The sequence below is a fragment of the Gasterosteus aculeatus genome, chromosome 13 (genome assembly GCF_964276395.1).
Source record: "Gasterosteus aculeatus chromosome 13, fGasAcu3.hap1.1, whole genome shotgun sequence".
NCBI lineage: Eukaryota > Metazoa > Chordata > Actinopteri > Perciformes > Gasterosteidae > Gasterosteus > Gasterosteus aculeatus.
This window is the reverse complement of record NC_135701.1, coordinates 7573410-7598859: the sequence shown is the minus strand read 5'-3', so window position 1 is coordinate 7598859 and position 25450 is coordinate 7573410. Positions and strand designations below refer to the sequence as shown.

At 42.6% G+C, this 25450-nt stretch overlaps 1 protein-coding gene across 1 annotated transcript in view; it reads left to right on the top strand.

The window, feature by feature from the left end:
• The window catches only part of ipo11 (importin 11), an 81847-nt gene that overhangs the window by 24396 nt on the left and 32001 nt on the right, over positions 1-25450 (top strand). The window contains exons 13-22 of the mRNA XM_040195663.2: positions 582-672; positions 1504-1551; positions 3210-3315; positions 8989-9115; positions 14844-14877; positions 15038-15078; positions 15216-15332; positions 17248-17361; positions 21764-21879; positions 24084-24160. Of these exons, the coding sequence (XP_040051597.1) occupies positions 582-672; positions 1504-1551; positions 3210-3315; positions 8989-9115; positions 14844-14877; positions 15038-15078; positions 15216-15332; positions 17248-17361; positions 21764-21879; positions 24084-24160 (871 nt within the window). The remainder of the gene's footprint in view (positions 1-581; positions 673-1503; positions 1552-3209; positions 3316-8988; positions 9116-14843; positions 14878-15037; positions 15079-15215; positions 15333-17247; positions 17362-21763; positions 21880-24083; positions 24161-25450) is intronic.

Here is a 25450-nt window from a genome sequence, read left to right as displayed (position 1 = left end):
CTGCCTAAAAAACATGAGTTTGTGTTTGCCATAGTCCCGAGGGGCTGCAGTGGCCTTTTAGAAGTGTCATGTGAGTCCATTGTTACAGGACATACTGTTAGATGTCGCATACACATGCGGCAGGTGTTCAGCCAACAGCCCAGCTCCCGTTGTCAGATTTCTTACAACTTAATTTCATATAGATATTTCGGAGATGCCTAAATCCAATAAACTATTGAAGACGAGCAGACAACCATTTCTCTATTTGAGCAAACAGAAACAAAAATCAGCTTCACATTGTACTATTTATTGAACCGGGAGATAGAGGCAGTGTTTGCCGTTGTTGTTCTGCGTTTGTGCATGAGCCTCTTTGTATAAAATGACCTTTGTGTATAGATGGTATGCACTGGCATCATTTGTTCATGTGATATTTTCCTTTGCATCTCACCACCCAACCAAGCTAAAGCAGGCAGCTAACAATGAGAAGAGCGTGTACAAACTGCTAAATGAATGCTTGTAAAGATTTCCGCATACAGTGCACCATCAATTCTGCAAAGGACCCAATCCCCCCCTCACCCCCCCCTTCTCTTTCCTCTATTCAGCCCTGTGCAGAGGTATTGTTCCTGGATATCTTCCACAACTACAACCAGACGCTGATACCGGGGCTACTGGACATGGTTCAGAATCTCCAGGGTCAGTTAAATGTCAATTCAAATATTCTTTTCATGCCAGAAACAAAGTCTGATATCTCTGTTGGATTATATTGCGTTATACTGAGTGGGCTTTTACATTGGTTGGCCCCCGGTGACATCATGAAAACATGTTTCTTTCAATGCGCTTTATTTACCTTCAATATTTAATTCATTTCATTGCTGGCTTCACGCATTATTCACAGTATGCAATGTACGGTGACTGGCCTTGAATGCCATACCTTTTCCCGTATGCGTGGTATGCCGAAGTTTCCCTGTAATACACGATGGGCCTTACCTCAGGGATACATATTCCAGTAAAGGGCGTGTGTTTGTTCATGTTGCTTTTAGTCCCAGAATGCACTGCATGCAAGCTATATGCTTGACAGCACATTTAAGATCCCTGTTGACAATCCGACACTGTTTAAAACCCACTCACACCGCTACAGTCACACACATACATATACACACATACTGCCACTGCTTCCCTGGTGGCACTGCCTGTAGTTCTTGTTATGTTGCTGAATTAGGCGCCAGAGTGAGTGAGTGGAAATAGGCTCTGCTGGAGGAAGGAAGATTGGTGTCATTCTTTTGTTGGAAGGAGGCAGCTATTGATTTTGAGAACCGAGTACACAACACGGGTTAAGGGCGAGGGTGGGAACAGACCAGTGAAATGATTGAGTCGGGACTTGTAGTCCAGGCCATTTCAAGTTGCATCTGTTTTATGTGGTCACATAATACTGATAAATCACACCAATTGTTGTTATTGAGAAACATTTGGGCTTCATTCATGCTACTTTAAGCGGTAATGTAACCCAGATGTCCGTCTTTGCAGGCCCCACCAATGTGGAAGACTCTGCTCAGTTGCTGATGAAGGATTCAGGTGAGTCGACGCATACAAGGTGCATTATGTGGCTGACCTGCACTTTTAAACACGATATATGAAGGTTTACAAAGGTGCGCTGTTATTAAAATGCTCCATTCACAATACAAAACAATGCAAAAATACGGAGATGATAAATTGATAAAGTAGCATTCCATTCATTTTAGGCTAGAAAGTCTGAATCGCCACATGACATTTGTAATTGCATTAAGGGGTTTCTTTTTCTTTTTTATGTCCTTTTTTCTTTCTTTTTTTGTACTGCTCTCTTACACTTAATCTAATGTCCGTGAACCACTTCCCCCCCCCCCATCCCTCCAAATCCCCAACTCCCACCTCTTTTTTTCTTACTCCCCCTCGCTTGCCTCTGTTCGTCCTTCCAGGATTTATAACTGTGACAGGTCAGGGCTGCCTCTTGGGTGTTTTTATCGCGCGCACACACGCACAACTAAAGATCCCACACCAGTGGCATTGCTTGCTATTACCGCCTCTGTTAACGCTGGAGGCCCGCAGAGATCGCAGTAGTCTGCCGACAGTGTTGAGAAACCTGCAGACACCGTCGGATGATGAATCTGTGCCAGCGGGAGTGATATTGTAATTGTAACTAAGAGCCAAAGCGGCTTGAAGCTCCACAGTGCCATTTAATAACAGCAGGTGCCGATTTGTTAATTAGTCAATGATTATAATAGCGGTAAAACACTTAGACTTGGTCATCGTCTCAGTGTGTATTAGCACCATTATAATCATAGTTACACTGCTGTAAAAAGCGGGTGCAGGTTATTTCCCAACCCCCAGCTGAACATAGAGCTCAGCTCGGTTGAGTAGCTCGTGATAAATGATTGTCGAGTACCGGCTCCGATTAATAGTACAGAGCTGAAGTCCCTCTCTGTTGAATCTCGTTCTGGCCCTTTCTTTATTATTTTCTTGTCTCTGGATTCATCTTTAAAGATGAAATATAAATAGTTAAAACACAAGCATCTGTTCCGCTTGTATTCTGTCCCTTATCCGTCTCTTTCTTGTGTTCTTGTACCGTTGTTTATTTTTCCCTTTTGTCCTCTAATTGCATTTTTGGCAGGCTCACGTCGGCACACAAGGATACAAATACACACAAAGCACGTCGTGGACCTTCAAAAGGACTAACTTTATAAATTCACACAAATATTCTGTTATAACATCAATATAATATAGAAATCTTTGCGTGCATCATTTATATGCATATCATTAATGAGTGAGCGTAAGAAGGCTGCACTGTGTAGAAGTAGCTCCAAGGTAACAAGAGTCTACCAGGGTCTCTGGTGTAGACTGCAGCGCTTATACAATAAGACCTCAGGCTTTAACCTCATTCAAACTAAGGCTTTTGAAAGTCACGTCGACTCCTTTGGAACACTGATTCAAACAAGTTTATACCATATGTTATTGCTTTCATCTCTTTCCTATCTTTTTACTTTGATTCAGAGCTGAACCGTGATGTTCATCTCTCTCGCTTTATTCAATTTTCTTCAGCTCATTTCAGAACTACAAGTCATCTTTATTCAACAGATATCGTCTTTTTTTTTATCTCTCTCTTGCAACGGCTCTCATTCTATTTACTGCGTTCTTGTTCGTTCAATATTCCCAGTGCTACTGTGACTAAATGACGTTGGCACTTCTCTTGTCCGCAGTGTACAATGCGGTGGGACTGGCAGCGTATGAGCTGTTTGACAACGTCGACTTTGACCAGTGGTTCAAGAACCAGCTTCTCGGAGAGCTGCAAGTCAGCCATCACAGGTATTGCATTCCTTTTTGAACCGACCACACACACACACACACACACACACACACATCATTCGATTAGTTGCTGCCCGCTCCACCACCTCAGCCAGAGCTGCCCTCCAGCATCTTTCATTTCCTGTGATGATATTTTATGTTCACAAGCCAAAGACACATAAGACCTTTACTCAACATCAGATACTAGCTCAATGTGGGAAAGACGGCGCAGACAACAAATGCAAATGCCCTTTTTACGCTTTAGGGTTGGGTTTTATGCAAAACCAGTCGCTTTGTAATCAATACATTGGAGTCTCATATAAAATTGAATGTAATTGCATTCACTATATATTTTTTATATTTTTATGTGGAACTGTTCAAGAGTCTTTTCATGGTGCATGTTTTTTTTTTTTTTAAATGCATTGACTGTTATAACTCTTGAGTGAATCACATTTTGCCTTAGTCAACAAAGCAGTTACTCTTTAAACGGCTATTTGCTTTACTAGAACCGAGCTCACGTTCAGACCTCAGAGGCGTCTGATGCATCGCTTAGGTAACACTCCTGTCACTGTAACTCAGGCTAATTGACTATTAACTTCTGTACACCTATTGATTACTGTCAGCGGCCCAGTCGATGCATGCAAAAAGGCTCATTAGGAGCCCACTGACTCATGGAGTCAGTATCCGTAAGGGTCCCACCAAGAACTGTTGCTTTTATTTACTCAATAACTTCAGCAGCCGCCAAACACACAGTAACCCTTCTCATTCAATTAAAGTGAACTGGTAACGGCATCATCACCAGGCAGGCTGATGAAACCCGAAGAAGCGGTAATACAAAGTCTGCAGACTTCACCGTGGGTGGAAAAAAACAGTCCATGTCCAGCATTAAAAGATGAGAGTGGCCTGAGGGAAGGTGTTGACAGCGGCACACAGAACAAAGAAACGCCCTGCCTGCGCAGCCTCCGAGGCGATCAAAACAAAAAGCCCAGCGGCACTCAGAAGGTGGGCCACTCGGGTTAACGCTGACGTCAGCGAGCCCGCACACCGATGTCACTGCGGCTCCGCTCCCACTCAGTGCAGCTGCAGATATCCCCTGCACCTTTTCCAGGATCCTTATTTGCCTTTGGCCTTTTCCAAGTTTGCCTCATGTTTTTCCTTTTTGATATTCAAGTTTCACTTGATTTGATGTGTCTGAACAAACTGAGCTCATCCGGACACCGTGAGTGGGAATGGAAAGTGAGGCCTTGTCCTCGGGGACGTCGTAAATACGCCGTAGGCATGTTTCTTGTTGCTTTAAAACACGAGAATGCTAGCACTCACCTGTAGTTATTCATTCTGCTCCCCCAATAACAAGTGGAAATTTGTATTGTGGTGAAGAAATAATCGCAATAAAACACCCTTTTGGCTCAGACTCGAGACGCAAGCAATCCACAGAGCAAATTAAAGTCTATCTCATTGATTGTTCGTGTTGGTAACTTTTGTTGAGAAAGTTTTAAAAACAAAGCAAAGAAAATAGCATAAAATTTGAAAATATTCTTTTTTACACAAACAATATTTTGATTAAATCACTAATGACTAGATTACTCATCATTGTGAAAGAGCACCAGGTCGATGTCCAAGGCTCTTTAATGTACGCTATAAAGTGTTTTCTATACGCATGAATTTTCCAAAGTCACTGGTTAATCGTGTTAAACAATCGTCCTCTCTGTATTGACCAAAGTAAAGTCCCTTTATAATTTACTTGTATGTATACAAGGTGTGTCTTCTGGACAGTGCACGGAACTGCACAGAGACCACGTTGATTATCCGAGGCTCTATACTGTCATTCTACCTCTGCCATCTGGGTCCGTAAAGTCTCACCCATCTGCCCTGATCTCGTACGGTTTAGTCACGGCGTGAAAATGCAACGTCCAGCTAACGGAGAGAGCAAAATGGCTGAAATATTTCTCCCAGATTGGCAACATCTCCCAACCAGCAGAAGGACCGTAATTATATCTGCATCTGCTAGAAGCCGCACTCAAAGCAGATCTTCTGGCCAACACCGTCGCCTGGTGCACGTTGGTTGCAGAGTTCTTTCAGCGTTGTAATACAGCTTGTGGGTTCAGATGTTGGTTTACATCACAGAGAGCAATAGAATATCTTAATATGACAGCAATATGCTAAGCCGGAGAAAAGAAAGTGAAGTAATGTTGTTATTAAGTGGCGTTGGAGCAGCTTAATTAATGTTCTCCTGACCGTCTGTGTGGTTTGGACAGGCGGTCCGCACCCACCTGTTCTCACACAAGCAGCATATTCCTATGGTCTGTCTGTGTCAGTCACCACGCTGTTTTCCCTCTACTAGGGAAACATTTAGATCCTCTATTCATTAACGCTGGTTCCAAATCAATTCCTGGGACACTGTGTAATATTCTTCTCGTTGGTGCTCATTTATCTCCATCCACAATCAGGCGATATTACCAACGGTGGCAAATTTACTGGTTCCCCATTCGCCTTTACACGTCGGAAGCGTCTTTTTAGTTTTTAATAGTGTTCAATTAAAAGGTCGATCAATATTCCCATTTTGCCAAATAAATTGCAACACTGGCTGCACTGGAAATGCACATCCCAGTGTGACTGCTCATGCCGACCCGGGGAGGAAAACAACCACGGTATAAAAGAGAAGCCCCGTCTGGGTCTGGATTTCCAGGTGGACACACTCTGTCTTCAGGGGACTTCCGCCAGATGCGAGACAGGACCTCAGCTGTCCTGACAGGCTGATTGATGTCCTTCAAGGTAAGGGGGCGACTCACTTGACCGATTCAAAGGATCTCCGAGGAACTGCCTTGTTGTCTCTGGATAGCGAGTTCACAATCACCCAACGTCATCCATGAGGATTACTCAAAGAATAACTTTGCTTGTATTATCCCTTCCTGTACATGTAGCTGTGTATGCGCGCTTCCCTTTTTGCGTGCAGGTTGTTATCCTTGAGCTGTCTACATCACTTAAAATGAAGCAGCAACAAAATAATATATTAATATCTAAATTTTAACAGCAGCTACACACATAATACACCCTATTCTACGATGTATTGACATCCTAGAATAGCTGAAAGGACCGCTTTCTTGTGTCTCAGTCTAACAGCGAGACACAGAATATGTTCAGACATTCTACTCTGACCAAAGTGCTGTGAAACACTGGCATTTTGTCATTCTTTTGTGGCTTGACCTATTGGTTTGCTTAGAAAAATCAGCCTCCTCCTTGGGTGATCAATAGAAGCTGTAAAAAGACTCTGGCTTTGGCTGTCTTCAACTCCATATTTCCTCATTCAGAGTATTTGCCGATGTGGATGTTATTTTGTGTTGGCTTTGTATTTCTAACGTAATAGATTTGGCATGTTTGCACGGGTCAATGTGAGCGAGAAGAAGCCCCGCAACGGGCTTGGCTGGATGACAAACTGTATGCGCAGCCTGAATGAATCCGACTCACCTGCTTGGGTCATGACCCTTTTAATCTTGCATTTCTACCAGTTTCAGTGTAACTACTGTTTACTTTCTTTCTCTTGTATGCGCGACGCGCCAAGCCGTTCACCTGCCTAACACTCTTTGTTAGACTGGTTTCATCACTATCACGTTTGGGCACAACATGGATTTTGCAGTACCATAAATACTGCGATAAACATACACACGCATGTTTTGCTTTTAGCAAACACTTTGTCGTTACCTGTGTGAAGTTATCGAGGAGAACTTTCCTTCGTGGTGGAATGAGTGGGGTCTAATATCTGACTGACGGACAAGTGGCCCCCGTCCACCTGCCTCTCCGTCTGCCGCTCTATCGCTCCTCTCCCCTCTGCCAGCACACAATACTCACCGCCAGCTGCAGAGATAGTTACCATCCCTTGGTCCCAGGCAGCATAAAACCGCATAAACAAACAGATATGCCAATAGTTGTTCACCTCGCTAATCCATATCTTCTGGTGCTCGTATGAGTGAGTGAATGAAAAGTGCTCAGGCGTCCTGTATTAGTGATCTGTGTAATTTGATTCATGCCGTTGTTTAGTACCTGGGTATAGAGCGAGCCAGCACTTGCGTACTAGCTCAATCGGGTTGGAACCATGCCCCCATGAAAGCTTCTATAAAATCCAATCTGTCCACCTGCTGTTTTTCTATAAAAGTAATTGGATGACGGCCTATTCTGCCCGCTTGGTCCGCTGCTTCTGAGCTGTTTAACCCCAGAGTGTCCAAAATCTCGTGCTTTTAGGATGATGAGACATTAAGTCCAAATGGCATTTAGCCCAATATTGTTAGTGGAAGTAATATACGGGCTGTTTTAGTTTTCCAAATGCCTTTTGGGATGTTTTACTTGAAAGGTTTTGGGGAATCAAAGAAATTAGCTTAACAAAAACCTGCTTTGGTCTTTGATCACATGAACAAGCTATTCTTTCCCGTCCTTGCACGGCCATGTGTGCGCACACAGTCACAGGCGCACACGCTTCTTTCCCGTCTAAGAGTCCTGAGTCAGGCTGCGGTTTGGCATCTTCTGAATGGTGGCCCGGACTGGTCTCTGGTTCCCCTGTGGATTTGGATGAGAATCCGGAGCCATTTATTCCCACGTATGTTACACATGGAGGAATCTGACTTGGTCCATTGGTGCAATATAAGAAGAATAAAATATAAGAAGAATAAAATAAGATTGAGAGAAAAATATACCATCAAGAATAAAAAATATACAATCGACAGAATCAACAATATCAACAGATAAGTACGTTAAAACACGTATGTGTAGAAGTGCACCATCATCGGTTTTGGCAGGTTGAATTTCTTCAGCTGCCTCAGGAAGAACAATCTCTGCTGAGCCTTCTTGGTGATGGAGCTTATGTTCAGCTCCCACTTGAGGTCCTGGGTGATGATGGAGTCCAGGAAACGGAAGGAATCCACAGCGGTGACGGGGGAGTCACACAGGGTGATGGGGGAAGGTGGGACTCTGTTCTTCCTGAAATCCACAACCATCTCCACTGTCTTCACTGTCACTGGAGCGTTGAGCTCCAGGTTGTTCTGCCTGCACTCCGTCACCAGATGGTCAACCAGGAGTGAGCCCCGCCCCCTAGCCTTTATCTTCCCTTCTCTCCTTCCCTTCCACCCTCCATCAGCTCTCTTATGACGAGCCGCTCCCCGGATACAAACGCAGGCAATTGCGTGACATTCCCCCCTCGCCGATGCAGCTGTTGTAAAACCATAATTTCCCAACATGCAGTGCCCTCCACATTTGGGAAAGTCATGGCATTTTCATTTCTATCACACACCACTGAGCCCACTGAGTGGATTTTGGATCATTCTTGTTTCTATTTAAATTTACTGTCACAGGTCACCATTTCAACCAGGCTTTGCTGACATGCTTTCATTTCAACAAATCCACACAAAACTGTCTTAACAAACACAACCTCTTTCTCTCAGTTCGGCCGTTGTTTTATGTCCTTTTTATGTCTATAAATTAATAATTTTATTTTACCTCACACTTTAGAGTTCAGTGGGAATGTGTAAGCCACCATATGTAACATTGTTGAAATTGTGTGTGAATCAAAAGGACGGCGCTCTGCTTCTCCCTCAGAGCAGAAGTTATACTGGAGGCTCTCATTTATAGCATACAGAGAATAAGTTTGTTAAAGGATTTCTCTGCAAGCAGAATTAACCTCTCTTCCCTTCCTCCTTTTCTCTACAGATACAAGTTGATTCGCCGACGAGTCATCTGGCTAATAGGACAGTGGATCTCTGTGAAGTTCAAATCGGAGCTTCGACCTTTACTGTATGAGGTCATCCTGAGCCTCATGCAGGATCCGGACTTGGTGGTAAGGCCGCTTCAGACGTATGCCCGTTTTTTTGGGGATAAACTACTCACATGACTGCAGGGGCAGCATCTCACACAGAGCATTTGATTCGTTAGACTCAAACGGTAGAAGTTGGATTTCTCAATATACTGTTTAGTGTTTTACAGAGAAGTTTTTAATAGTTTTGATAAAAAGAGCTAAACTTTTTATTTACACATCAATATTTCTATTCAGTCCCGGCCTCAATGAACTGCAGTGCGATCCTATTTGTGGAAAAGTGGTATTATTATCCCCTAAATGTTCTCCATTCAAATTGCATTTCACAATCGTTTGGTTTCGTGCCTCATGAGCCGCACACTTGATTGATGTGTTTTCTTTTTAAAGGATTTACATGAAGGAATGGGAAATATTCCATGCATTATTTACAATGCAATTCAAAATAATCTCCCATTAGATTGAACCATTACGAGTCGCTGGGTTCCATCTCTCTGCGTCTAATTTCCTCTTACCTCATAAGTCATATTTGTGTGGAGGAGCTTTAAGATGTGTCTGTGGTTGCATCTCCTTGTCGTATTGGACATAGAATGGGATTATGATGTATTTAAGATTATAATACAGTCAAGATCATTATACGGCAAATGCAATGCCCCGATCACATTCATGTTAATGGGTGGAAGCATCCTAGTAATAACGGTCTCCTGCTACGGTACAGATGATGCATCATCCATTCTGGGTGCTTTGCCTAAATTAAGGGGACAGGAGCACACGTGGTGACACTAATGGTGCATTTTATACTAGGGATAGGTTTGTAGCAGCCCCATTTTGATTTCACAGCCAACTACACCGAAATGAAGCCTGATACCTGGTCGTTAGAACAATGACCAGGGCCCTGTTCCCCGTTCCTCGTTTGTGGCTAACTTAGTTATTGTCGAAGGAGCGAGAGCCGTTCTCTCATCACGATGACTTCCTATACGAGCGCTATTGATGCTGCCGACAAGGAATCCTTTCTTTACAAGACCTTCTCGTACGTGGTAAACACCACACGCCCAGCAGTCACTATCTCACTGTACATTTGTCTACACAGTGTCTGCAATGCAGAGAATATCGAGAATGTCGCTTCAGAAAGTTACATGTTTTTACTCTTTTTCAATTGATTTAATTCTTTGTTATGAGTCACACATACGGATGCGCCCATAAGCTGCAATAGACGTTGTGTGCACAGAATGAACAAGACCGATTAAGACCGAGATAAATATAAGAATACATGTTATGGTCTTTCTTCTGAAGTAGGATGCGGGTCCTGCTGACTGACGCCTGGCTCGAATTAACGCGATTGTTTGAGGCGGATCAGCCTTTGAGGAATAAATCGTCGGGTTAAGTTAAGCCCTGCTAATGGGACATCTGATGGACTTAGTTGCGCCACGTACAGGGATCGCGGCCCAGTCATGTAGTGGCTCCCGATCAATACAGTCCCGGCCAATTAGAACCTCTCCGGCAGAAGAGTTATTGATCATAAACCTTTTAAATGGGCCAATGGAAAAAAAACTGCCCTCTTAATTAATCAGTCCAATTGGTTATCAATATCTATATTGCTCTTCTATAGCCTTCTTGTTTAGATTGAAATTGTTTCCTGCATGGTATGAATTTGTCAGCTTCCGTGCTGCGTTTGGGCTAAAATAATTTCTGTTGCAGTTTAATTTGAAGACAAATAGAATGCTGCTTTTCTAATGTCACTTCTCAAGTGTGAAGCTTGAATTTGATTGGGTTTGCTCGCCTGACCGTTCTTTCATTTATGTAACTTCCCCGGGCCCATGCTTGTACATTTTTTGTAGGTAGTTAACGGATAAGCTGGATAATATAACTCCTCTTCCTTAAGTGGGATTAGTTTAGCCACGTAAGGGTCAATTAATACACTAAAAGTGTCATGCTCTTTTAGAGTCTGCAGCATTTTGTGTTATTTCATGACCGTTTTGCAAGTTAGATAATTAATTGCAGCTCTGATCCAGATGGTATTAAAAAATAAAAGTTTTCTACATGTTTTTCCTTAAATTACAACAGATTTACAACTTGTTTTACATGATTTTTTAAAGTACAGTTTATTATCCGAGATACTTTTAAAAACTGTAGATGAGAGTTCAAAACTCCAGGAACACACAGAACAACTGAATTGTTTGGACCAACGTGTGTCCGTTCCGAATGACCCCGATGAAGCCACAATCCAAATCGCTTTGGTCTAAACAATGAAGCCGTTCAATTCGCTACTGGCGTCCCTGGAGGTCTGATCTCTTCAAACTTTTTCCATTCTCCCTGCACTTTGAGGAGTAGACAGAGTTGTGCCAGAAATCCCCCAGTGTGCCTCTAGAGAAATGGAGATAATTGGGTCATTGTGGTTGCGCCCCGTGAGAGCTTTGTATGTGGGACGGCTCATTGGCATCCATCAATGACATTCATGAGCCGAATCATAGATCACAGATGCCAGTTGCTTGCAGCCGTCTATTGTGCCTTTTTTTTCTAATCTCATTTCCTCCAATACATTCTCCGTCTCTCTGTCAACAGCTGCAGTCTTCTCTGATTTCTGATCAGGGTTTTGCGAGTAAAGGCTGATAAAAGATTTTTTTTTTCCCCATCTGTTTTCCGAGCATTTGCATTCCCAGCGGGAGGCAGTAATATTCTCTAGGATTTGCTGTTAAGCCACCAATGACGATATCAAGCTGTGATGTTTCAGTCAACAGTTTGGGCCATTTCTACTTTTCTTGTACTGCGTGGAGGCTTTGATGTGTCCTAAATATGGATTTTATTCCTCATGAGTAAAACCCTGCATGATCATGTCTTTAGTTACTCTGCAGTAAAGGCACTATGCTGAACCACATACTACTACGTATTCATATCGCTGTGATTAGTCCAGAATTAGACAGGTGGCCGTCTCTCCATGTGAACCATAAGCCATTTTGTAGTTTTGTGGTTTTAATTTCAACACATGCTGCTGTTTTAATCACTTCTTTCCCTTCAAAAATCAAAGTACAAGAAAGCGCTCTTTTCCCGGCAATGTTATTGATGAATCAGCTTTGGGTAAAGCTTGTGTAGGTTTATTGTTTACTTGCTCTAATTCTAACTTTGAGATAAAACCGGATAGTTTCAACTCTGAAGCTTTGACGTAAACAACACTTCCTACACTACGTCTTCACACGCCAAACAGTAGTTAATATGAATGATCTTAATCTCGGGTTCAGTCCCTCTTAATGAGGTGTACTTTTCGTTTGACTCGGTTGGATTAAGTGAGGCGGTTCAGTGTAATTTTCAGTGATCACTGTTCTAATAACTTTCAGAATTCAGTTTTAACGTGCTTCTTTTTTTTCATCCTTCTAAGACAGTTTGAGGTTGAATAATCATATGAGGCAGCCTATGTTGTAACTGAATTGTTTTTAGACATTGTATTTATTATATTTCAAACATTTGTACATCTCTATTAAACTCACTTTATTATCTTGAAAGTACATTTGACGGTTGGTCTCGCCTACCTGGACATGTTAAGAGTGTCTGAAATTATTCCTAATGGAGGAGAGTTAAGCCAGGTTGTCAGTTAAAATCTCTCATTATCATCAATGACTAGGAGGCTTTCGTGTCCCTAGGAATAAATTGGAAACATTTCTACCATGCGGTTCATCATGGAGAAAAGATGAAAGATTCTTGTTGAGAGGACATAACCAAGCATTTTATATTATGTATATAAAAGAGTAAGACAGATTCCATTTGGATTATGCAAATTAATTCATCCATATAAATGTGTTTTTAATGACTAACTTTATTCTCTGGAGACGCAGTTGTATTTTCACTGACTGTGTCCAGATGTTAAATGGATGACAGAAGTCGTAAGTGCTTCTGTTGTGAGTGTTGATGGCATCAGCTCCTTTGACAAAACCATGTTAAATTTGGATTATTGTAGGGTTATTGTATGTTTTGGAGAGATGGCATCACAGGAAGCTTGGGAGTCCTCATCCATTTTAAGTGAGTGAAGTGTGATACTACAGAGTTTTAATCTTTGCGTTGATCCACAAAAAATATAATACAATATGCATGATGGTGATGCAAGACAAGTAAATTCCAGAAAGCTGACTTACCTTTTTAAAGTGAATTGATTGCATTAAAAGCAGGAGTTAGTTAGAGCGTTAGGGAAAGAAACAACTCTAACCACTTCAATGGAAACTGCCAAACTACAAATAAAGCCATATAGATTATTAATCAACTGAAAAATGAGAGCAAATGACATGCACATTTCTCACTGCAAATATATGCTGACGCCCAGAATCCCATAATTAAGATACAGGAAGGGGTACTCCGCTTGCTTTGCCCGTTGGCCCGTTAATAAACTTAGTTGAAATTATTTATCAGATAAACTGAATAAACCATAACTACCCCATAACAAAATTTTCTTGGAAAGTCTACTATAAATAGAAAAAATGTATCCTGAACCAAATGTGTTTCGGCAAAAAACAGAAAAAACACTTCAATCAGCCCTGCGGCCCTGTTGAGGGTCATAGGACCTAAAGACCTAAAAGACCCACAGCTACATTATTTATTAAGATATAAGTCAAAACAACCTGAAGGTAAGTGAACTTAAATTGCATTAAAGATTCCGCCAGACTTTTCATATTCTGAATAGTGTATCAGGTTTGTGAGCGGCACTGCTCACTTACACATGAACATGTGCACACAAACAAACCTACCCTCCCTTATTAAAGCAATAAGGTACGAGAGGCTGTACTTTATCGTCCAATAATGTAACAGTTCAGGGGCGTTGTTCGGCCCGACAGGGAGCAACCCTCCAACAGTTACATTATTGAAGATAATGTACTGCCTCTAGTACCTTATTGCTTTTATAATACGGTTACCAGCGAAATTATAAATGGTAAGTAGATAGCACAAAATAGTTGTATCCACCAAACATAGTGTATCGCTTTTCAGTAGTCTAGAGAGAAAAATACTAGTCCCCGTACATGCGTGTATCTGGTCCCGCACCATTTCATTCATTCACATCGCTCATGACGTCCACCTTAATTGTCCGGTTGCAAAAGCTTGCATTGCTTGAAAACAAACATTTGTGAGATTTCCAGGGTTTTTTTGGGGCGATCGCCACCGAGCTAAAAGCTAAAAAATATTTAACGGTCACACAAAATCTAAACTTCTACTTTGACCCGAGCGTTTCGTAACACTGTGCACTCAATGTGAACAGCAACTGTACCCCTCGTGACTCACTCTCAACCAATCAGAACGCTGGATTTCATCATCCCGTATTATAATAACCCATAGATGATTTTTACTAAATGTATTGTGAGAGAGGTTCCCACTTTAATTGAGTGGTGAATCTTCACCCTCTTCACCCTTCTTCAATCTCTTCTCCATCTGATCACGTTCTCCTGGTGGACATTTCCACCTCCACCTCTGGCTCAGCGAGATTGCTCTGCTGCAATCTGTAAAGGTGGAGGGACGACTCTTTTTGTTCAGTTATTAAAAGTTGTTTGCTACAGTGAGAGAGTCGGCCATTATCGGCAAGTGTAATTATGTTTAGTGTAATTGCATTATGTGCAGCTGTTAATGTAGTTTTCTATTCTGTATTTCTTCCCTTAAAACTCAGTATGTCTTTTCTCCCTGCAGCTTTCACAAATGCTACACTCTAGATGCACTGATAAAGGCCACATATCAATAGGCTTTATAAAATGAACTGTATTTTATGTTTTTTTTTTTTCCTTAGGTGCGGATTGAGACGGCAACAACCCTGAAGCTTAATATCCTTCTCATACTTACTTTATGTTTGTTTTTTGCGTTGGTTGTGGTTAAGCCAAAGTAAAGCAAAGAAAGAAAGAAAGAATGAATGTTTTCGTGTGTGTTGATGAACTGTTTACATACGTGTCCGCAGCACTGTCTTCATCCTAAACTCTCAATCACCTGTTGATGACTTTGAGTTCCGGACAGAGCAATTCCTCCCAGTGAGTACATCTGTCGCCAACATAAAAAAAGATACTATTCATGCCTTTGATTTAGTGATAAGTAGAGTAAACTGTCAAAATATTTAATCAATACATTTCCCCCTTTCCAAGCCTTAAATTCTTCTTCCTCTGTTTAGTACCTGGAGTCCATCTTTGGGCTGCTCTTCCAGTTGTTGCAGCAGGTGACGGAGTGCGACACGAAGATGCAGGTGCTCCATGTCATCTCCTGTGTCATCGAGAGAGTGAACATGCAGGTGAGATATCGAAAACGAACACATTTCCTGGTCAAAGTTGAGTGAAACCTCCCGTATCTATGACGGAGCCCTTTTGTGGGAAGCAGCAACTTATTCCTACCTTATTCCCTTCAGTGGCCTAAATGTTCATTCTCTCTGCTGGCCACCAAGAGTGCGAGTGTCCTGATTACAACGAGAAGTCAAATTGACATCTGTGCGCAAATGTGCCAAAGGTCACTTGATTTATCAGTAAACATGAAATCATCATGGAATCATTCATAGTAAAGTTGACGCTGTGATCAGCCTGTGATTGACAGGTCAGAGCGTTGTACTTAGCCCCCCCCCCCTCTTGTGTCACTTCTGGTAGAAACAAACAAAGACTCAAGACTTCTAAAGGGCATGAATGTCACCGTGGCTACGTGCACTTCTTATACAATCCAATCCGTTTTTTTACAGATTCCCAAAGTGTTGTACAATAAAATAAACACAATAAAACATAATGAAGAAATAAATCGACTGTCCTCCCCAGATAAAGTATCTGTACACATAAAATCAACAAAATATGTAGTGTTAAAAGCCAAAGAAAAAGGTGCGTTTTAAGAAGAGTTTTAAAATGAGGTTTTACATTAAGGGGGTGAATACATATGCACTTAATAGTTCAGATGTTTAATTGTAGAAAGGTCTGATACTTATGCAAGGCACTCAGTGAGTGGTTGGACATCTGGGAAGATATATTCTGCAGCTGCTTCTTGAAGATCAGCACTGTACAAATTGTGGTCATCGAATTGCTCCCTGCAGGTTGTAAAAAAAAAAAAAACCCTCTGGCAGACACAAACCTTCCGTCACCTAGCCCAAGCCCCCCCAAGATGAAGATGAAGATACTGTAGCTAAACACTGATTTGTCACCTTCTGAGACAGCCGTAGCAGTGCTTTTGTGATCTTATCTATTGTTTTCTGAGCATTCAGTACGTCGTTTTAGTCCACTCTACCCCCCCGCCCCACCCCTGTGTACTTAAGTCTGCCTCACAGCCGACCTGGCCAAACTTCTGGAGTCAGTTGATGTCCCATTAATATTCTTACTCTTCTCACAAAAGATTTTGAACCCAAGAAGAGTGGCAGCATGTGTGAAAACTACACAGAGATAACACGAGTGCAGCTTGTGTTGAAATGAACGTGATCACAGATATGATGAGATCCAGCGCTCATCTCTGCTGTCAGTGTCACAGAAATCATCCAAGGGTTCCATCCAAGTTTCGCATCAATTTTTATTTTTGTAGTGTACATGAGTTTTTTTTTTTTTTTTTTTGCTGTTTCCTCTGCCCCGAGCTAACACCTTTTTAAAAAGGTGAAGCAGAGTAAAAAAAAATGTCAGAGTGGGGGTTCTGCAGCGCAGCCACAACGACACTTCAGGCTGTACGGACGTTTTGCACGAGTCAGCACAAAAAAATGGCAGAAAACTTGTTGATTACATGGAAGCCGGGTCGGCTTTCACAAGCACTCACAGACTGTGCGGTTGAGGCGATGCTTGAGTATACATGCATTGATTCTGTATTTTCAACAACCTGTCCAGTATTTTCTTTTCAGATCTATTCCATTACAGCATGTCTCGAAGCAGCTGATTTTGGTTGAGGGTGGTTTAGCATCAGGGAATCCAGTCTGAATTCTCTGCAAAAAAATCCTTTGAAGGGCAGTGTTATATGTCCTGCCTTGTTGCTCACCTCTTTTCTGCTGTACGCTGAATGTTGCACTTACAGCCCAAAACAGCTGGCTTTGCCGCAATACTTGAGTGATTCCTTAGTGTGTTCAGGCATCTGCAGCTGGAACAATTTACAGACTCTACAATGCTGCTATCATCTGTAACATCCACCGTAGGCTTTAATATAATTGTGTATTGTAGTTAAATATTTTAACGTTGTTGTTGCTTTGTATTTTTCAGATCCGGCCGTACGTGGGCTGCCTGGTGCAGTACCTGCCGCTGCTCTGGAAGCAATCAGAAGAGCACAACATGCTGCGGTGTGCCATCCTCACCACACTCATCCACCTGGTACAGGTACGTGGCTCCGTCAGGCTGCCATCGTTTGTGTGTCCGTACATCGGATCCTCCCAGTCAGCCGAGCAGAATGCACCACCTGCAGGCAATGACTGCAGCTGTAGTGTGTGTACGTGTGTGTCTGAGTGTGTGTGTGTGTTTCATGCAATCCACCCGTGCCCCCTGTTGGCACAATAAACTTCAGTAAATGTCAGCTACCTAAATTAAAATTCCATTAAGCTAGCAGCACCCAACATGATTGATTAAAAGAAGTCATTTATCAATGTATCACCTGTGAAAGGGGCACAATGTTGGACGTTACTCAACCAGACAGCGTCTGCATGTTTGTCTGTGCCAGTCTCTCTCATCCGGTGGCAAATAGAAATGTACTGCTTGAATCTGCTCCCTTATCAAACTCACCACTTGCATGTTTTTGATCAACAACGCGAAATTGTCTGACTCACTTTTAGTTTTTCGCAGCGAGCCAGCTCTCATTTCTCTCAGAAAATACGGAAATAAGCCAAACAGCAGCCGAACCGAGGTTCAACCTACAGTGCATCCGGAAAGTATTCACAGCGCTTCACTTTTTCCACATTTTGTTATGTTACAGCCTCATTCCAAAATGGATTAAATTCATTAATTTCCTCAACATTCTACACACAACAACCAATAATGACAAAGTGAAAACTGTTTTTTGCAAATCTATTAAAAATAAAGAACGAAAACATATCATGTACATAAGTATTCACAGCCTTTGCCATGACACTCAAAATCTAGCTCAGGTGCATCCTGTTTCCACTGATCCTTGAGATGTTTCTACAACTTGATTGGAGTCCCCCTGTGCTAAATTCAGTTGATGAGGACATGATTGAGAAAGGCACACACCTGTCTATATAAGGTATTGCAGTTGACAGTGCATATCAGAGCATAAACCAAGCCATGAAGTCCAAGGAATTATGTGTAGACCTCCGAGACAGAATTGTATCGAGGCACAGATCTGGCAAAGGGTACAGAAAGATTTCTGCAGCATTGAAAGTCCCAATGAGCACAGTGGCCTCCATCATCCGGAAATGGAAGAAGTTTGGAACCACCAGGACTCTTCCTAGAGTTGGCTGCCCAGCCAGACTAAGCGATTGGGGGAGAAGGGCCTTAGTCAGGGAGGTGACCAGGAACCCTATGGTCACTCTGACAGAGCTCCAGCGTTGTTCTATGACGAGAGGAAAACCGTCCAGAAGGACAACCATCTCTGCAGCACTCCACAAATCAGGCCTGTTTGGTAGCGTGGCCAGACGGAAGCCACTCCTCAGTAAAAAGCACAAGACAGCCCGCCTGGAGGACTCTCAGACCATGAGAAAACAAATTCTCTGGTCTGATGAAACAAAGATTGAACTCTTTGGCCTGAATGCCAAGCGTCATGTCTGGAGGAAACCAGGCACTGCTCATCACCTGGCCAATACCATCCCTACAGTGAAGCATGGTGGTGGCAGCATCGTGCTGTGGGGATGTTTTTCAGCGGGAAAAACTGGGAGACGAGTCAGGATTGAGGGAAAGATGAATGCAGCAATGTACAGAGATATCCTCGATGAAAACATGCTCCAAAGGGCTCTGGACCTCAGACTGGGACGACGGTTCATCTTTCAACAGGACAACGACCCGAAGCACACAGCCAAGATAACAAAGGAGTGGCTTCGGGACTTGTCCATGTCCTTGAGTGGCCCAGCCAGAGCCCTGACTTGAACCCGATTGAACATCTCTGGAGAGATCTGAAAATGGCTGTGCACCGACGCTCCCCATCCAACCGGTTGGAACTTGAGAGGTTCTGCAAAGAAGAATGGGAGAAACTGCCCAGAAATAGGTGTGCCACGCTTGTGGAATCAAACCCAAGAAGACCTGAGGCTGTAATTGCTGCCAAAGGTGCTTCAACAAAGTATTGAGCAAAGGCGGTGAATACGTATGTACATGTAATGTTTTCGTCCTTTTATTTTAACAGATTCGCAAAAATTTGCAAAAAACAGTTTTCACTTTGTCATTATGGGTTGTTGTGTGTAGAATGTTGAGGAAAATAATCAATTTAATCCATTTTGGAATGAGGCTGTAACATAACAAAATGTGGAAAAAGTGAAGCGCTGTGAATACTTTCCAGATGCACTGTATAACTCATCTGGCCACATCATTTATTTTCACCTCACTCTCACCTGCCAGAAATTGCGACTTGCCAGGATAAGCTCGCCTGTAGAGACGCTCTGCCTGGCTTTCCTTTATTATTCTCAGACTTGGTTGCTTAGACAAGGAGTATATATTTGTGAGCCACATATAAAGAAGTATCCTGTTTTTTCTTTTTTTTTTGCTATTTAGCTGTGCTAATCCTTGTAAAGATTATGTTGTGTCTTTAGGGCAACTTGTTTAATATATAATTAGTATTTATTTGCCTCCAATATCAATCAGTGTTATCTCTGAAGTTGAGAGTAAGAAGCCTGACAGAAGCTTCGAGCAGCCTGTCTCATCCTGCGGAAAGATTTGGACTTCAGTGTGGCTGGCGCTTCATTTCTTCACAGAGGGAGATGAAACGCTGCGTGATAAGAGATGCACTAATACAAGTACACATCTGGCAAACCGTGGGAGGCACTGAATGTCTACAGCCGGAGGGGCTTGGATTAGCAGCCCGTGCAAACACATACCAGTGTGGATTGTAATATAATGCTGACTGAGAAAGAAAAGTCTAGTTGAAGTACCAAAGTTACAATTGGGTTCAAAGTAGTTCCATTACTACCTTTTTCTTCAAATTAAGAGGCACTGTTTCTTAAGTAAAACTCACCAAACAACTTAAATTGTGATGGTGAGTACATTTACAATGTTGCAAGAACATTTGTCGGGGTCAGGTTAAACATCCTCAGCTATTTTTCCAAATGAAGCTTTAATCAGTTATAACGGTATATAAAGTATACTAAATGGCAATAATGAAGATAACACAGATGTACAGTAGGTAATGATAAAGAATAATTGAACATTGTTGGTACTTCCAGCAACCCGAGACGGAGCAGTAAGATGGGATAAGTAGAAAGATGTCTGCTATTTTCACACTTCTTATAATATCTCTGTGGGGCTAATTACAATGCTGTACAAATATTTCATTCAGTAAACAAATACTGGATAACTGAGGAATGTTCCAAAAAAGCGTCGTCTCATAATAAATCGGGACTGAGTTTATAGACAGTATTCTGTATTAAAGTCAAGTGTTGAGGAGATTTTAATATTATATTTTCAGCCTCATCGTACATTAAGAGAATGTTGTAATAAAATCTATCCTCTGCGTAGAATATAATCTACTTTCAAGATGGTTTTGAGCTTTTAAGTTTTCCTGTGTTCCCAGCAGCAAAAGCAAAGGGGCAGTGTAGCAAAGATGACTCGTCCTCATCTTACATTGTAGCCACATACCTCCAACACGAGTGCATGTGAAACAACTGGGCCTGTGCGTTACGCTTTATTAGCAATTCCTCCCGGAACATTGCATCGCGTCTTACTCACCTCCAGTGCCATCTGAAATGTCATTAAAGTGGGTTTGACCCTTGAAAATAGACTGAGAGCAGAACTGACATCGCCATCCAAATCAACATAGCAGACGGGTCAGAGGGTCCGCGATCTTGTGCGTTGATGTCGCCGCCCTAAGAGCCGGGACCGTTGTAGCTGGCTATTTCTGTGCACAATTAACAGACTTATTAAAGAAGGTCAGCAGAGGGCTGGGGCGTCCTCTGATGGAAGACAGGAGGATGGTGACCAAGCTATCATCCCTGATGGACAACACCTCCCACCCCACGCAGGACACCACCATATTAGTTACAAAAGCTACACAGTCTGTACATAGGTTCAATTTATTTATATTACTGTGTATTTATAGTTTTTGATTTTAGTTTTCTTTTTTAATATGTCTCTTGCACTTTAACTACGACGCTGTAACTCCTGTAAATTTGCCTGCTGCGAGACTAATAAAAGGATTATCTTGTCCCATTTTTTTTTTTTATCTGAATTTGAAACGTCCATAAAAATTCCCTCAACAGATTTTGCCTCTTAAGGCATGAATTTATTAGAAACAATCATACAAACAAAAAGACCCCTTCTGTTTATGATTCCTTGTTATTGAAAGTGGGGACAGTTGGTCCCGCCCCGCAGCGCTCCTGCAGCTAGACATGCGTCTCATAAATTGTAGGGACATGGAATGCTCCGGCACCGCTAACATAGACCGGGGACAGAGTGCTCTGTCAAGGTGTCTTTTGTTCTCCACTCCGCTCAGATGGTGCGCAAGGGACACCTATTAAACCAAAGCACACACAGTACAGTGCTTGAAGCACCCCCCATTCTCCTTTTTTTTTTTTTTTAAATCATTTTTTTTCCTAACTTTGCATTTCCTGTCTGGCTGTTCTCACAGGGCCTGGGGGCGGAGTGTAAGAACCTGTATCCGTTCCTCCTCCCTGTCATCCAGCTGAGCACTGACGTTTCCCAGCCGCCGCATGTGTACTTGCTGGAGGACGGACTGGAGCTTTGGTACGGCCATTAAAGCTGCACACATTTCTATTCACTATCACTACATTACAACCATACTAGAACTACGTTATATCCATACTATGACTACGCTACAGCTATACCATGACTACGCCACAGCTATACCATGACTACGCTACAGCTATGCCATGACTACGCCACAGCTATACCATGACTACGCTACATCTATACCATGACTACGCTACATCTATGCCATGACTACGCTACATCTATACCATGACTACGCCACAGCTATGCCATGACTACGCCACAGCTATGCCATGACTACGCCACAGCTATGCCGTGACTACGCTACATCTATGCCGTGACTACGCTACATCTATGCCGTGACTACGCTACATCTATGCCGTGACTACGCTACATCTATGCCGTGACTACGCTACAGCTATGCCGTGACTACGCTACAGCTATGCCGTGACTACGCTACAGCTATGCCGTGACTACGCCACAGCTATGCCATGACTACGCTACACCCATGCCATGACTACGCTACACCCATGCCATGACTACGCTACACCCATGCCATGACTACGCTACACCCATACTATGACTACGCTACAGCTATGCCATGACTACGCTACAGCTATGCCATGACTACGCTACACCCATACTATGACTACGCTACAGCTATGCCATGACTACGCTACAGCTATGCCATGACTACGCTACAGCTATGCCATGACTACGCTACATCTATGCCATGACTACGCTACACCCATGCCATGACTACGCTACACCCATACTATGACTACGCTATAGCTATACCATGACTACGCTACATCTATGCCATGACTACGCTACATCTATGCCATGACTACGCTACACCCATGCCATGACTACGCTACACCCATGCCATGACTACGCTACACCCATGCCATGACTACGCTACACCCATACTATGACTACGCTACAGCTATACCATGACTACGCTACAGCTATACCATGACTACGCTACATCTATGCCATGACTACGCTACACCCATACTATGACTACGCTACAGCTATACCATGACTACGCTACATCTATGCCATGACTACGCTACACCCATACTATGACTACGCTACATCTATGCCATGACTACGCTACACCCATACTATGACTACGCTGCATCTATGCCATGACTACGCTACACCCATACTATGACTACGCTACATCTATGCCATGACTACGCTACATCTATGCCATGACTACGCTACAGCCATGCCACGACTACGCTACATCCATAATATGTCACTCACTGAATTCTTCTATTTTTGGTATCACGCAGTCCACATGGTGACCAAATTCAAACACTTGAATGAAGATGAATGGGTTCACTGTGAAATTGATTATGAATTGCTTAATGAATTTGCCAGATTACTTATCATCCCTGCTTGTTGTGATTTTGTCTCTGTTCAGCATGTGCTGTGTGCATGTAGTACAAAGCCACAGTCTTGTTACCGTCCCGCATTTTATCCTTGATTAACAATCATGCCCTTTTAGTTCAAAGTCAATGTCATTTTCTTTTCACTACATCACTAACATGCGTCTCCCGTTGCATCAGGACTACGTAACTTAGGGAAAAAGGAATTGGAATCTTTAAACACCGTTGTTTCCTAAATTCATCTTACCATCTTTCCTTGACTCTTGACTTTTTCTCCGTGTGTGTGTGTGTGTGTTTTTCCTGGTTGACTGAAGCATGCATTCGATCCATCAAGCATGTTTTCAGTTGTAGGTCAAATTTATTTAGAGTTTTTGGTCATTGAGGGTTTCCTTCCTGTTTGAAGGTTATTGGATGAGGAGAGCAGCCTGGTGAATTCATCATGTTTTTCCTGACAATATACAGCTATAATTACAGCTTAGTGTCTACATTGTGTCTGTATAATCTGGTTAATCAACCAATCACCAGATTCATTTTCATCATACTTTTTTGTACACTGAGTCAAACCACAAACATTACTTTCCTCTGCCCCATTTCCTTTTTTTTTTACCCTTTTACAACCCATGTTTTATCTCTGCCTTTGTGATGGCCACGTTTTGTCTTCTTTCTACCACTGTAATCTGTCCTGCTTTACTTCCCTTCCCATTTTCTTTTACCACCTCTAATCCATATCTTCTCCTCTGCCCTCTCAGTCTCTCTCTTCCCAGTGTTGTTTTTACTTTCCCTCCTTCATGGTCTTCTCCTTCCCTCCGTCTCATCATGCAGGTTGGTGACTTTGGAGAACAGTCCAGCCATCACCCCCGAGCTGCTCAGAATCTTCCAGAACATGTCCGCTTTGCTGGGTGAGCTCACATGATGTTTCTTTATCTATGCACGCATGTTTCTTCTAGCGTGTGTGATGTACATGCAAATAAGATTGGAATGACTATTATTCGTGTTTCCCCCAGTATATTGAGTTTAGCATTAACATATAAATTGAATTAGTGGTAGGAAAGAAAGGTATCACGATAACACAATATAATTGTACTTGGTTTATGTATTTTGCATTCACTGTTGGATTATCATACGCTCAACTTATGTCTCTTAAACAAAAGATGCATAAAACATTTTGCCGCAAAATGAGACGTGCAATCCGTAGCCACACGCCATCGGTACGTCATCAAATCATTTTAAATCTCTGAGGCAGAACAGGAAGATTGATGCAATCCACAGACATGGACTTCACTGTCCTGGTTGCATCACCTTTCGGGTAGAATATGATTCCAAACTCAGTGGTGGCTTTGCGGTAGCCTCAAGACAGCGGGGCCGCCGCTCCGGGTCGCTCGGCAGCTGTGAGTGGTGGCATATTGCATGGAACTGGCTGGATGATTTATCACAGGCCTGGAGCGTCGGGACCCCTCACTTACTGTAGTCTTTATAGGTGTGTGTGTGTGTGTGTGTGTGTGTGTGTGTGTGTGTGTGTGTGTGTGTGTGTGTGTGGCCAGTGTGATGAGGAACAGTATTGATTTGGTGCCACATATGAAGAGAGTCAAGCTAATATGAACACCAGTGTAGCTCTGCTTACCGGGTCATTTTATGTCGTGTGGATAGGGAATCCATGAGAACACAGAAGAGCAAAGGCGCTTTGGGAGAAATGGGGGAGATTTGTGAAACTTAGCAAGCAGGTGGCGGATAAAAAGTAATGATTCATGAAGTGATGCCAGTAAAAGGAATGGCGTAGGGACATGCTGTAGTAAAGGTTACACCGTGGAGATGAACTCTGAGGAGCTTTGGACGTGGATAGATGGAAAGATAATGCTAAACAGAAAAGGTCAATGAAAGCCTACAAAAAGTAAGACATTGTTTTTTTTCAGTAATGTTTACTTTGACACCATTCACAGGGAATTACACAGAGGTGGCTGAAAGCTGACAAAAACAACTGCATCAAAGGCCATAAAGCCCACCACGGTCAACATGTTCTTTTTTTACTAAATTTAAGGGATGTGGTTTGTCACACTGGCTCAACAGCAACAAAGCTGAACGTGTTTTATGGACAAGGATCAGCTTCTATAACACTGGTAATCTGGCTAGTTTAATGCCTGGAAGGTGGAGTAACTCATTATGAATGCAGCCTTATGGGGTCGGACCTCTTG